Source organism: Adiantum capillus-veneris, chromosome 24 (assembly GCF_014529385.1).
Source record: "Adiantum capillus-veneris isolate H3 chromosome 24, ASM1452938v2, whole genome shotgun sequence".
Lineage (NCBI taxonomy): Eukaryota > Viridiplantae > Streptophyta > Polypodiopsida > Polypodiales > Pteridaceae > Adiantum > Adiantum capillus-veneris.
This window is the reverse complement of record NC_140954.1, coordinates 115370981-115385346: the sequence shown is the minus strand read 5'-3', so window position 1 is coordinate 115385346 and position 14366 is coordinate 115370981. Positions and strand designations below refer to the sequence as shown.

The 14366-nt window shown below is 44.6% G+C and overlaps 1 protein-coding gene across 3 annotated transcripts in view; it reads right to left on the bottom strand.

The window, feature by feature from the left end:
- SDG2 (SET domain protein 2) overlaps positions 1–11769 on the bottom strand; it is a 60038-nt gene extending 48269 nt beyond the window's left edge. The window contains exons 1-10 of one of the 3 annotated variants that reach the window (XR_015186248.1): positions 11448–11769; positions 8918–11352; positions 8755–8817; positions 6752–7954; positions 6325–6605; positions 5565–6191; positions 5321–5472; positions 4466–5249; positions 4180–4386; positions 3913–3984 (exon numbers count right to left, since the gene is read on the bottom strand). Coding sequence is in view for 2 of the 3 variants with exons in the window: in XM_086498750.1 (XP_086354876.1) it covers positions 3913–3984; positions 4180–4386; positions 4466–5249; positions 5321–5472; positions 5565–6191; positions 6325–6605; positions 6752–7954; positions 8755–8817; positions 8918–11168 (5640 nt within the window). In the remaining variant the exon portion in view is untranslated. The remainder of the gene's footprint in view (positions 1–3912; positions 3985–4179; positions 4387–4465; positions 5250–5320; positions 5473–5564; positions 6192–6324; positions 6606–6751; positions 7955–8754; positions 8818–8917; positions 11353–11447) is intronic. The other 2 variants (XM_086498750.1, XM_086498751.1) reach the window with 2 other exon arrangements.
- Between the last annotated feature and the right edge of the window lie 2597 nt (positions 11770–14366).

The following is a 14366-nucleotide window of genomic DNA, read 5'->3' as shown; positions in this document are numbered from 1 at the left end:
TTGTTTGAGAGCCAAAAAGTGCCCTTGACCAAATTATCCGTTGAACCTAGCGGACCTTTCTGTTCTTATCTTGTGCCCTATGATTTGTTGGTAGCCCGCTGGCCTCTCCTCTCCACTGGCATCTCAATCTGAATCGTCAGAATTCTCGATGAACCCGTAGATTCCCTTGCTTCATTGGAACCCTCGGATGCGCTTTCAATTGATTCCCTTACTTCTTCGGAATCCTCTGATGAACTATCATAAGGTTCCTTAGTTCTTTCTCTTCCTTGGAAAACTCTTGCCATGTTGAGGTGGACATAGTTTGGGTCCTCAGAGTACTTGATCAATCTTTTCACACGTGTCAACCTACAATTGGCGTTTGCACTACGCTCTGGCAAAATTCCCGGTCGGAAATTCGCGTAAATCTTTGCTGATTTCTTCAATTTCCGCGCTGGGTTTTCAACTTTTCTTTATTTTCTCGCAGAGGGTGTCTTCTCTCCTAGATTCTCCGCGAGAACCCGTGTGTGCTATAGTAGGGATCAGATCCTCCGTAGACGAATCTTTATGAGCTCTGATACCACTGTTAATGGCTTGAACACTCCAAGCCAGAAATTAATAGCAACACACGAACAGAAACTGCAAAATCATTGAACTTTACTAGAGAGAGAGAGGAAGAGAGTCGACTAAGCACGACGGAGTTTTGAGCCAAGACGCACTGGCCCAAAAGAGTGGTGCCCCTTCCGCTGTTTCTTTATTATTATGCTCGCAAAGTACAACTCATCAGGGTCCAAATCTCTAAGACTCTACGTCCAAATGCTCTCTAGAGAGTGACCCCTACAAGGGATGCCCAAAAACAGAGCCCCGAAAACACTGCACCCAACAACATCTGCTCTCCAAAAGCTTGTGTAAAACCGCCCAATAGCAAGCAACGTAAACCGCAGAAATCCGTACAACCTGCCACGTAAGCATGCTAGCACGATTTACAGGATTCCATTACCCGTACAATCTGCCACATCAACATATCATTGCAATTTACGGGACAGAAGCCTAGAGTTCAACCTATTGACTGTCGACAGAATAGAATTTTTCCAGTCACTTTACATGGAATGGGTATGTTCATGTTTTTGTGTTGGAAGTGGTTTCAGGAATTTTCAGCTTCGGAGATTCTTGAAGAAGGTAGACGCGTGACTCTAGACGAAGTTAAAGCATTGAAGATGACTTTGTGTCGCTTTCGGCGCGGCCCAAAGAAGAAGACTTTGTAGACCTTTATGAAATTCAAGTATCGCACGACCCACACATCAGAGTGGGCCGACGAAGAGTCCTTTCCAGGATTCCGGATGTTATTGGCGATCCCCTCGACGCCATACAGATCGGTACAAGTACCTCATTTTGAAAAGGAGGGGATGTCACGTGACACATCCAACCCTATGTGTCCGTGGACAAGCTACAACATGACCAGGGTTCAGTTCAGTCAAGTCAGTCTAGAATAGGAAGTGATATGGCACTTCTGTGAGTCTTTTCGCCGACCGTGCATGTTTAGACACTTAGATTAGATGCATATCCTCTGGTTGCATACAGCATGATTATTAGATTTCCATCAGAACCCATCAGGAGCATTTTTACAGTGCATAGACCTATTTCCCCTATTTTTGACATTTTTCACTTATTATTTTTAAGTGACTTTTGTTGGGAACTAGGTAGGGCAATTTTGCTAAGATAATACATAAGCAAACTAGAGCTAGCACTTTCTGGCAGAAGAGGAGCAGGAGCATTGCTCAACAGGCACCTTCTCAAGCAAGACTACCCCAAGAACCTGGCGTTTCCACCACGAGAACCCCTAGCGTTTTCAGCCTTGGAGACTTGGCTTTTTTCAGCCCTGCCCCTTGGCGTTTTCAGCAGTGGTTGCAGCTGCGAAACTCAGCTAGCCCAGCGTTCTCAAGACCTGCAAGACCTGCGTTTTTCCAACCATCAACACTAGCGTTTGGCCTGGAAATGACAGCGTTTTCAGCAAAAAGGTAGCATGCACAGCAGGAGATAGCGTCGTCGTCATCTTCGCCAAGCATTCCCAAGCATTCAGTTTTCAGCCATAGTCTTGTCATCGTCGGCATCACCGTCAGCCTCGACATAGCATCACTTAGGTTTGCATCAGCTTATTGTACCAGATTTGTGCAATCAATAGTAGACCACTCTCGCCATCGAGAGTGGGGCCCTTGGAGGAGGGTTTTACAACATCCATGGTGTCGTATTCTCTTCTCTCTCTATCTCTCAGTCTCATGCACCTTCATTCTCAGTGTTCTCCACTTTGTTTGTGTCCATTGCACTCTCTCACTAAAGGAACGGAAGGCTCTCCCTTCCGTAAGTAAAAGGAACCTTGAGCACAGTTCGGAGCACTCACCTTGAGCAAAGTTCAACATTTACTTCCGTTGCACCTTACACTCCTCCCAAACATATGGTCTAAGGCATGAAGCTACTCGACAACTACCTCCTCACTCCCCCCGCAAATAACCTAAAAAGGTCTGGGCCATGAGCTTAGAGATTGATACAACCAAACGCTCCAAGACCGCAGCTTGCGTCGCTTGGAAGTTCCAAGCATCGAACTAAACACTCCCTAGACACCCGATCTGCGTCGTCTAGGGGTTTCCATGACACAACTAAACGCTCCCCAAACACCCAATCTTTTAGGGGTTTCCAGCATACAACTAAACACTCCTCCCAAGAAAGCCCCGAACAAAGATATTCACATATTATCAAGCACCAATTTTCTCTTCAGTACAAAAGCATCAAATCCAAAATCATACAAACTCAAATCGGCACAAAGACCAGTTTAAAACAGATAACACCCATTTCAAACAAATTCCAAACAATTTTTTTCTCAAACGAAGTTAAAAGTAAATACAAAGCAATTAAAAAATTCATTCGGGGTTTTGTTCAAACAATCAAACTTTAAGGACGACTTGCTTGTCCTACTGATTCAAAATGATCATATGATTCCGGATTCCGGATCTAGAGTGTCGCATCATTCTTGTCGTGCCAAGGCATGCCCAAGAGAGCCACGCAATTGCCTAACTTCATGATGTGAAAATCTACATTTCCATGGTACCCTCGGATGGTTACTGAAAGAGCACTCAATGAGAGGTACCACCTTCTCAGTTTGCTCAATGGCTCACTCGGCTTCAATTTCTCCACCTTGTGAATCATAGTCAAAGTCCATCTGCTTGAGAAAGTCGGGATGGATGAAATTCTCAATAGCTCCCGGGTCAAAGAAGATAAGGGCTTTCAAGCCGTTGATTTTTCCATAAGCTCTACACATGCTCGGGCAGGTGCCTGTAGGGTTGTCTGGCGGACCAGTCACACAGGGCAGACGGAGAAGTTTTAATAAATTTTGAAAACAACCTTTCGGTCATTGTGAGCGAATCGCCTGCGCGAAGGCTACTATGGGCAAAGGCACGACGAGGGGAAGGGGTCGCCATCACAAGAGCGCTGCCGGTCATGAAAAAGCAGCCGCACTAGACTGGAAGGCTGTGGCCACTGTTGTGTGTGACAGAGAGTCCATGATGACCTAATCTATTGGACAGGCTCATTCTCAGCCTGTCCATCCAGATCTGTCCGACATGGGCATAAGATGTACAATGAAAAGACATCCTACAACATATGAACCTAGAGTAAAGAATTACGACACTTGTGATTCTCACACCTATCAACATTATAAACACATAAATGCACATACATGTGCATGTACACACAGGCACATTTATATACTATCTATACATGTGCACACACACATATACACAATGCGTGTGTATGCGTAAAAATCCGTGTGTGTGTGTGAGAGAGAGAGAGAGATTGGCCATGCTTCAAGTCTACAAGCAGGTGATTGTAGCTTTGCCGTGAGCATTAACCAAATACGTTTGGTAGCAAAGTAGAAAGCTGTACCTCACCAAAAAATTCCACTATGAATTCGTCTTTGTCAAAACCAGAATCATGATTGCATACCACACCAAGCCCCTGCAATCACAATTCACAAAAATGTGACTTTCAAGACAAAGTTCCAAACCCCCATCTCATTCAGACAAATTACAGCAATGTAAGATGATAAATGTGAACAGAGTATTGGTTTTGCTTGGCCAAGCATCCTTTGCTACACACCCATCCATAAACGTAAGCTTTCCAAGTTCACCAGGATAAGCTGGCAACACGTACCTTCCTGTAGGCTAAATATGTATCTTTCATGTAACTATCCTTTCTGCTCCTCATGTTCTTGGCCAAAGCAGCAATGAAACTCTTCTTTGAAGGATCCCTGCATTCCTCAAGCGCTCTATTTACTGCAGATTCCAGAGGATATTTTGTAGGTGCCTTTCCAGTTCCGGTAAATTGTCTAACTTCATGATTCAAAGATTTAAGAATGTCCTGTGAAATAAGTTTTGGTGTCAAATGAGAGACATAGAGCTAATAGCAGCAAAGATTAGTTCCCATTATATCTTCATACCTCCTCAATAACCTGATGCCTTCTAACATCTGGGAAATCTGGCCTGCTTGTAGGCATGGAATCAATCAACAAATTATGGGTATAAGGATCAATTCCATAAACTTCCTGCTCCAATACTTCCTCATATACATGTTTCCGAGGTTTAAACTCTCGAAGTTCTGGCATTTCAAGATGGGAATATTCAATCCCTCTATCCTCCTGCGCTTGCATCATCTTGTCATAATCCTCTGGTAAATTCACACCCATGCGCTTTTCCACTTCATCTGCATCTGCCACAATCACATACTCTTCAATTAGCTCGTACTTACGGGTTTCTGGAGGAACCATTGAAGCCTTGGTCATTCTGGCCCCCCAAATTCTACTATCTGTCTCATCTTCAGAAAGTGGCTCCTTTTCCCCAACCACTTTACCCTCTCCTTCTGACTCAGTCTCAACTTCAGAATCAGATTCCGCCGAAACTTCATCCTTCTCATCTTGAGAAAGTAAATCATCCTCTTCATCAGTTCCAGATGCCTCAGATTTGGAAGCATAATTGTATTCACTTTCATCCTCCTCGCTGCTCTCATCATGGCTTTTCCTCCTCTTTCCAATAACCTGTTCCCTTATGGCATTTCCAATCCCCCTCTTTCTACTCGACAAAGAAGAGCTGGACTTGAGCTGTTCGAATTTTCTCTTGAAGGGTTTGGAATCTGATGTATCCCTGCCCTTCCATTCATGAAGAAGTTGCTTGGTCAAACGAAAAGTGATAGTAAATATATCATTACCGGCATCAAACTCCTTCAGTCTGCCATGAGAAGCCAAGAATCAGGTCCACTGTCAACATTAGGAGCATGAAAACAAAGTCAAGCATTTTACCGGAATAGTTTCCTGGCAACATCAAACAGGTCCGACTTAAATGCACGCAATCCAATACTAGTTTCTGCATAAGAGCCACGCCGTAACTTATCCTCTACTTTGGCAAGTTCAACCCGACAACGTACTGATGCCACTTCTTTATTAAATGGTATCTGAACAACACCCCATACCATTAAAACACACCCACACAGAAATAATGAGAATAATCACAGTTCATTGAAATGGGATATCGGAGGGCCTTTACCTTGAGATCCTTGACACATTGAAGAACTAGACTCATGTCCTTTTCAAACGACTCTCCTTCGAATGAGATGTGCGCGATAGCTTCACTTACACGTGATGAAAATATAGAGCTCTGTTTGTGTTTCCGGTCAAAATGCTCCTTATCCCTTCCATCATGATAACTAGACTTTGAATAGTAGCTATCAGCTCCGACCTTGATAAGATTTCCCGTACTGAATAACTTTTGCCGCTTATAATCAGTGGGTGCAACTCCATGACTGGACTCCACGTTCAGCTGAAGGTAAGGTGGGATATCGCAGTCCATAGGTTCTGTCACACCATCAACATGGTCATTGGAAAAGTTCAATTTCTTGCCTTTCCAGTCATCTAGAAAGAGGGAATGCCTCCCCAGGGATGTGCCTTTCCTGTCCCCTACAGATTTCAGGTCTTTTAACTTGTAATACGACTCGGAGCCACCTGGCTGAGGTCTAGAAAGGCTGAACTGATGGATAAGCTCCTTTAACTGCTCACATCCTTTCGCATCAACAGACTCAACCGAACGACAACCCTGTAAGAAAGCTTTTACAGCTGATGGAGTCAACATTGTGCAGCCTCTTAAACTGACAGTCGAAACGTTTTGAGCATGCTCCTGAAACAAAACATTAATTACAGGGTATTGTAATAAAAGCACTAAAGAGAAGAGAGAGAGAGAGAGAGAGAGAGAGAGAGAGAGAGAGAGAGAGACCTCACAACACAAACAAAAGCACAAGATGGGAACTCACTGTGAAGGATCGAAAAATGTCATCAGAACAAAGGCTCCCCAGAGAAGAGAAATCAAAGTGAGTAGTCTCTCTTTTATAATGTGACAACACAGCCCTCCAAGATTTGCATGTCAGTGAAGCAAGAACAAGTGATTTTAAATCTCTCTCCAAATATCTGAAAATCTTCATCAAGATCCGACGATCTATCATGTTCCAGCCTTCACTCTCCACTCCGAAGGCTGTCCTGCCATCTTCAACCTCCAGCAAGCTTCGCATCCTCCCCGTAGCACCATCTTTTTGTTCTATAGCACATGGAGAAGGAACCAAAGCTGATTAAAAACAACACCCCAAACTTGAACAAGAGCATAGCAAATGCAACTCACAGATTACACAAAGCGCACACAACATAAATCAGAAACATAGCGGATGGAACACCTAAACCTCAAACCTGAGCTTGAAAGTGATAATCTCTTGTCGCCAAAGCAACTTTTTGAGCCCTCATCCACCATAGCAGCAAAATCACGGGTTCTATAGGACTTCATAACATGCTCATGAAGTCTTCCACACATGAAACCAATAAACTGGGGATACAGCTGATGAAAATCCAAAATGACCCGCTGTTCTTTCCTGACCAATGCTTGCTTACCGTCTTCCTCAAAGGTGTGCCCTGCTAAATTAAAGCTCAATCTCTCCTTAGATTTGTTGGCAAACAGTGGAACCCATGTCTCATCATCTTTTCTGTAGACTGAACTACCCTCATAGAGCAAGCCATCCCGAACCCTTGTTTGCAGCTGTAAGAATGTATACGGACCAACCTCCTGCCCATTGCCATCTTGGTAAAACCATTCCCCCGTCTCCAGCATCAGGTCACTTCTTTGAGGCACCTGTCGCACAGACTTAACACTTTTTTCGGTTACTTTATCTGGAGCTACCAGCTCAGCTTCCTGTCTTTCCAGCTGAATATTTGAGCATTCCAAATCCTGACTACCCAAGCTTGAGCGACGAGCCTCCTCTTTCTGACAAGACTCTACTGCCACAAATGGCACCTGGCATTGTGTCGAAGCAACCTCGCACAAACTTATAGTACTGCTTTCATCCAGCTTCTGATCGGACAGAGAGGTGACTTTATCAAGCTTAGGCTTCTTTGAAGCCTCAGTGAATGAGAAATCTTTGGGTGTTGCAACCTGAGACCTAGGGGTGCTCAAAAAGGTTGCAGGGACAGCATTCAAGCTCTTTTCAGCTGTTGAACTGCAATATTCTCCCATAACCTCCCAATAGCGATAAGCCCAGGATGGCAACTCCAGCCTTCTTGAGTTTGTAACTCCATAAAGTACAGATCCTCTTCGAGGATCTGGTAACCTGCCACATTGCCTTGTACACAAAGGTTTACCACGATTCAACACAAGTTTTTCAGGTCTTCCTGAACCTGGTATTGCTTTAGCCGAAGCATCAATCTCAAACATCAACTTCCAGTCGCCTCCTCTGCACGTCCACATCCGGGAACTCTGAAAGGAACTCTGTGAAACAGAGTCATCAAGACTTCCACTCATGCTTGTCACAACTTCATTTGAATTAGAAGCTTCTGTATAATAATCTCTCTCACAGACACCATCAAATGAATGCACTTGATGATACGTTGATTTTAACATGTCTGCACAAAAGATATAACAATGCATTAGAACTAACTTCGTGGACGGTGGCTTAGCAAGACAAAAATTGTTTTCTGTTTCCATAACATGGAAGATACCCAATGCTTTCATGCAATAAGCTACGTAATTACCCATTTAATTAGAAATTTAACGTTGTAAACAGGTTTTAGTATGCTGTAGTGAAGTCAGGAGTAGCAAAGCCCTTTCTACCTTGGAAAAGTTTTGAAAAAGTACCATGACACCTCTTAGAAGGTAAGTTTTTCTCCACTACATCCAATTTTCCTGCCCACCGTTATAGTTACATATACAGATATGTAGATGAACCGAGAAAGATCCCAGATTCAACTTTAAAGGATACAGCTGAAAATGCAAGTTAAAAACTTTATGACAATGTCCACAAGACACTATAACCATAGCTCCGGCATGCTCTAATACATCCCCAATAGTGTCATTAGTGGGTTTAGAACTAGGTATCAATATGTGCTAAACAAGGAAGACACAAACCTTACTAAAAACATATCAGACGTAATGGAAGCAAACAGCAGCCAAAAGTAGTTACTCATTTAGATTAGAAATGAGTCCAGATATGCAAGGTGGACTCAGCCATAATGATGCCAAGTACTAAACAGAAATTAAAATGACAGAAGATGCAGTAGATAGGGCTACTAAAAATAACATAATTCTCTCTCTTACCGAAGAGGTGATAGCTAGAGGCTCAAGTGATAAAAATATAGAAAATTAAAAGAGAAGCCTAGTCGCAATAAAGAAAACTGGGTAGAAACTGAAAGAAACATTAAATAACCTTCATCCTCAAGCTCCAGTTCATCCCCCGGGCGGTTCTGTCTCAATGCCTGGTTCAAAGCTTCTGCAACCAACCAACTGTACTTTGTCAGAATAGACAAAGTGAGTGTGCCTCACAAGGCCTGCATCTTACCTATCAACGACATGACGTTAAGAGCACTCACCCACGATCACTTCATCCTCTTTCCCTGGAAGCAGGGTAAACCCCTGCATAAGTCTGTCCACACGATTATCAATGTTAAGGTCTTCTGAGAACTCACAGACAGAGCTAAGGAATACTGGCACTGTGTTATCTCCGGCCAAATGAGTGGAGCATAGGTGTGAAGCACCCTGGACTATAACACTTGATGAAGTTTGGAGCATAAAAGTTTCCCCCAAGCTGTCTTGTGTTAATCCAGCATGTTCAAGTGTCAACCACATGTTAGTGCCATCAAGCTGTACCATGTGATCGGGCTGCAGCCTTCCCGCCCTCATGAAACTCTTAAGAATGAACAAACTTGAAGGGCCTTGGGTAACACCTTCAGTGTCAAGGTATATCCAGCCTCTGCCATCAGGATCTTCATGAAACGAATTATCAGCAGCGACAAAATGCTCAATAAAGCCTGGATCAATGGTCTCGACACTCGTGACGTGAGAGCTGGATGCATTGTCCTCTGCAGGAGCTGGCGAAAGGTCCATTGGAACATCCAGCTCTTCCTGCCAAAGCTCCTCCTCACTTGCAAAGGCGAATTGGGCTTGACAGTGACCGGGATGCTCCTCAGGATTAGGTACGCTGTCTTTCGCATCCACGCTAGACTCCTCTAACTGCTGCTTGACGTCTGCAGCTCCAAACTCACCACAGCTGTTTTCAGTGGCAGTAGGATAATCCCCTGTTCCACTAACAGCATCCTTACCAAGACTGCCGAGCCTGCTCTTTTCAGAGAGCAAGCTTCTAAATGTGCTGCCATCTGAATCCATTGTTCTCTGAAAAGAGAGCTCCTCCTGCTTGGAAGCGCGCCTAGTCTCAGCAGGACTTGCTTCCCTTCTATGATTGCCACTGCTATGAGAGTCCCTTTCTGTTTGACAATGATTATCGATACAATCATTCCTTCTATACTCACGGAACTTCTCCTGATTATTGACATGATCATGTCTTCGATAATCACCGGACTTCTCCTGCCTGGAGCTAACCCTGTTCTCACTAGGACTTCTTTCCCTTCTGTGATGCCCACCACTCCCTCTCTCCTTATCACGATCACCATATTTTTCCTGCCTGGAGCTAAGCCTACTTTCACAAGGACTTTTTTCTTTTCTATGATGCCCAGTACTCCCTTTCTCCTTGTGACCAAGGGTCGGTTCATCCCTGCTGATGTAGGAGTCTGATGAAGAAACGCCTAACCGGGAACCTTCTACAGTAGTGCAAGGATCCACTACTCTGCTCCCAGCCTTTGAAACAGAAGGCGTTGATTCATTCTCACTCTGCCTGCTTTTCTTTTCTTTTTTTGAGCGACGATTATAATGTAATACCCCGGTCTGCAGATTCCTACTCCTTCCTCCTTGCCTTGGATCATCAAGACTGTACTCAGAGAAGTATTCATAACTTTGCAGCTTACTTTCAATACTACTGTAAGGAGGATTAGTCCCTCTTCTTGACTCAGTTGGCGAGTTTAATGAAGCTCTGTCTTCTGACTGACACAGTGTATCACACTTAACAATGCTATCGGTTTTTCTTGCTGATGAGCCATCGTTTCCACTAGTAAAGCTCTTAGTGATTGTCTCCTGGCTTGAGAGAGAGACGCATTCTGCATTTCCACTCCTACTCGAATCAATGCAAGTAACCTCAGTGATCATCGAAGAATGCTCGTGCCGATAATGCCGGTTCTTTGAACAACTTTTCTGTTGTTCACAATCGTCGTCCGCCACCCTGGCCTTTTTTGAGACCGACTCATTCGCACAATCGTCATTCACCACCCTGACCTTTTTTGAGCCCGACTCATTCGCGTGCTCCTTTGAGAGAACTTCAGTTACTGTGCCAACCTGTTCTTGCAAACTGCCGGCAACCTCACTATCGATAGTCTTAGGCTCGCAAGCAGCTCCTCCATGCAGGCTACTGTATTTGTCTGCCATGCCATCTGCACGTACGTCCCATCTAGAATGTTGTCTCCTACCTTGCTTGTCATTTTGTTCTGCTGCTATGTCCCCAACTTGGAGAAAACTACCAAGCTCCATGTCATTCACGAGCACAGGAGGCCATGAGGAGCTCCTATGATCATGTGGTGATGCATTCTCTGAGTGTTCCTTGACCCTAGCTAATACCAATTCAGCTTCCCAGTTCCGGTGTTTGCGTTTGAGTGGTCCTCTTCGGCGTGGTTCAGAATTGCAAAATTCAGCTAAGGGATGCCGCGAAGACAGGACGGCGCATCCTCCATCACCCATGGAGCTCTAAAAGCAGCACAGCAATGATGAGCTGGTCCGGTGATAGAATTTGTCACGAAGGCACTCATGCGGAAAAGCTGGCAAGCTCCAAAAGCTCATAGGCTTACGATGACAGGGGGAGATAGTAACAAGAGCAATGCCAGCAAAGTGCCTGCGCATGATAAGGAAAGTCGGGGAAGGTAACCTGCACATAGAGCAAACAAAAGAACATTAGTGAGGACGAGAGAGGAAGGGAGGATTAGGGTTTAAAGGGTGGCAATTCGAATAGGATAATCTCACAGGGAAGGTGCGGAGTGCGTGCGTTGTGTCCGTACGTGTGTGTGTAAGCGTGTGCGCGGGAAGGCTCGATCTAGGGTAAGCAGACGCGAAGGGGAGACGTCGCCGGTTCCAGGGGCCGGGAAGAGGAGGTCCTGTGCGTCGCCATAGCTACCTGCAGAAGAAGAGGGAGGGGAGAGGAGCAAAAGGGAGGGGAAGGGCGGGGCGGGGCGGGGCGGGCCAAGCAGCAGCGAGGGGGAGGAGGAGGGAGACGAAAGACGAAGATCCGAAAATACAAGTGAGGGAAAATTTGACAGAATGGAAAAAGCTTCGGAAGGTCGTCACAATTGTGTGTGTGTGTGTTGGGGTGCATGCGCGCACCCGCGCGTGTATGTATAGGCCTATGTATGTGCTACCCATTCCATGCATACCCTGCCGTCATGTCTGCCGGCGTCCGCAGTCATCTTTCCAACGTGGCCTCCAAGTCAGCTCTCTGCTACCACCTCTCCTTAATTTGCAGTTCCATCTTCCACATGTATTGTGCTGCCCCGACCCTAAGCCTGGATTAATAGAGCCAGAAGCAATTTGAGTGGATTGGGCATGGAGCGTAGGTAGTTGGCATTGGTATGGATCCATTCGAGCATGAAATCTTCTAGATCCATCAGAAAAGTTCAAGTTTAATGTTGTTGATCCCAATGCTCGACCTTCATCACGTGCTCGAGTGTTGCGGTTGCCATTGTGTAACCCCGACCTCAATCACAGGAATTAATACCTAGCCAATACCATAAAGGCCTCAAAGTTGTCACATAAATGGCAAAAACACGAAGCGATTGTCGAAGGAATTACAAGTTCAGATTTTTTAAGAATCTTAGGGCACACATGGGAATGGTAGAAACTAAAAGGAGGATGTTCTAGAAATGGCATCAAGACAATTTGACCATCCCAAACAAGTTCCAACTTTGAGCAATCTATGGGCCTCATGTTACTAAATCTTCAACTCACAAGTTTTGAAATGAAAAACACTTAAGCTCCCTAGAGATATTGATATGTAATATCTAAGGTGAGAGAGAGAGAGAGAGAATGCTAGCTCAAAGTTGTCATGTAACATTTAATGGCCTAACTTGTGTGTAGCGGAAATTATAGCATGAACAATACTTTCAAAAGAGAGAGAAATTAAGCTATTGACAACAGTTGAGGACCGGATTTACATGGAGCCGGTCCCCCCTCCAAAAGGCTTTGTATTATGGTTTCTCCCATCAAGAGAGGCATTGTACAATACAATTCTTTGTGTTCCTTCAAGACTAGCTAGTGCAATGAAGATGAAAGCTTCATGCACTAAGCGAAACACTTAGCAAACACAACATCAATTATCCCCGGTCTCAGACCCAAGACCTCACACACCTTCGAAGATGGTGAGAGCTAGCAGGGTATGAGAGTAGATTGAGAGGAAGTAGGAGTATTCTTACGAGAAAGATGTACATCTCTTCACATAATCACTCATATTAGCATAGCTTAACTTAGTAATTAGCATGGTAGAGCATGCATTGAAGCTTGGCTCTTGGTTGGATTTGCATCACAAAGCCAAGAGTTGTTGGTGTAGGCCTCCCTTCTCACAAGCTTGGAGTAGGTGGTAAGCTTTCCATTAAAGCTTGAGAAGGAGAGAGAGTCTTCTTTACTTCACACATGAGATTGTGTGAGTGTGTGTGTGTGATAATGCCTTGCAAAAATCAACCCCCTCTCTCTCTTGGGCGAGCCCTCTTGCTATTTGCTCGTGCTATTTGCTCTTGTTGTCCTCTCATTGGACCTCCCTACTGCTAGCCAATGACAATTAAGCAGCATAAGTGATAGCCTTCTGACATGTATCCCCCTTTCCCCTTTTGTGAGAGCTTTAGGTAATTTAATATTTCAACTAAACTCTCATTGGACCCCTTTGCCTCCTGGCCACCAATAGGAATCAGGCAAGCCATTGGGCTGTTGAATGCTCATTGGACCCCTTGGGAGACTGTCCAATAGTCTTCTAGAGGACTTAATTCTCATTGGTTCTTTTATTAAGTGTTTTAAAATTAATTAAACTAGATTTACTCTAGCCTAATTCTCATTGGTCCACCTCCAAGGCCATCCAATAGAAATTGGGTACACCTTGTGGGCATCTGGGCTAGGGAGCTGACATGTGTCCCTCATTCTGTGTGTGTAAAGGGAGCTTGTGTGTGTGTGTGTGTGTGTGTGTGGCTTTCTCTCTCATCCCCTACATGCAAGGCTCGCCCCCTCCTAAGTAGGGATTTTAAAGACTTTTTTTTACACACACAATCATCCAATTCCCCTATGGTTGACCTTTGGACACAACCTTTGAATTTTGGAACCTTAGCATTTTGGAAGTCTTAATGGGCTGAACCTTAGGGTCTTTTTAGCCCATTGTTGTACATGGCTCTTTTGCAGACGGCCCCCCCTTTGAATCCCTATTTTCCCTCCTTTGGATCCCTATTGTGGCCGGTCTGCTAGCTTAACCAATATTCTAGCTTTTTCTCCCCTGGCACTTCCCCATATTAAATGATCAGCTTAACATGAGAAAATCATTTAGGAGAATTAGATATTGATTATTATGACATGTGAAGCAGAGAGTTGATAGAGTTTGTGTCACCTGGATTTTCAAGCTTGAAAGAGAAATATTTAATTTATGCATCTCAAGTGAATGCCCAAATCTATGCTCATGTTTTGAATAAGAACTTCAGGTAATTATTGCTACAGTCAGAAGCCTGGCTGCCCTGCAAAATATTCGAAAATAGCACATAGCGAGTCATAAACGACTAAATCGCATACCTCGAATCACACGACGCCTAATCCACGTTGTACGCGAGCAGAGAGAGAAAGAGAGCGTGATAGAACGAGAGAGCACGTGCAGGCGCACCTCCTAGAGCGGAGTGCTACGCTGGCACGGCGAGAGAG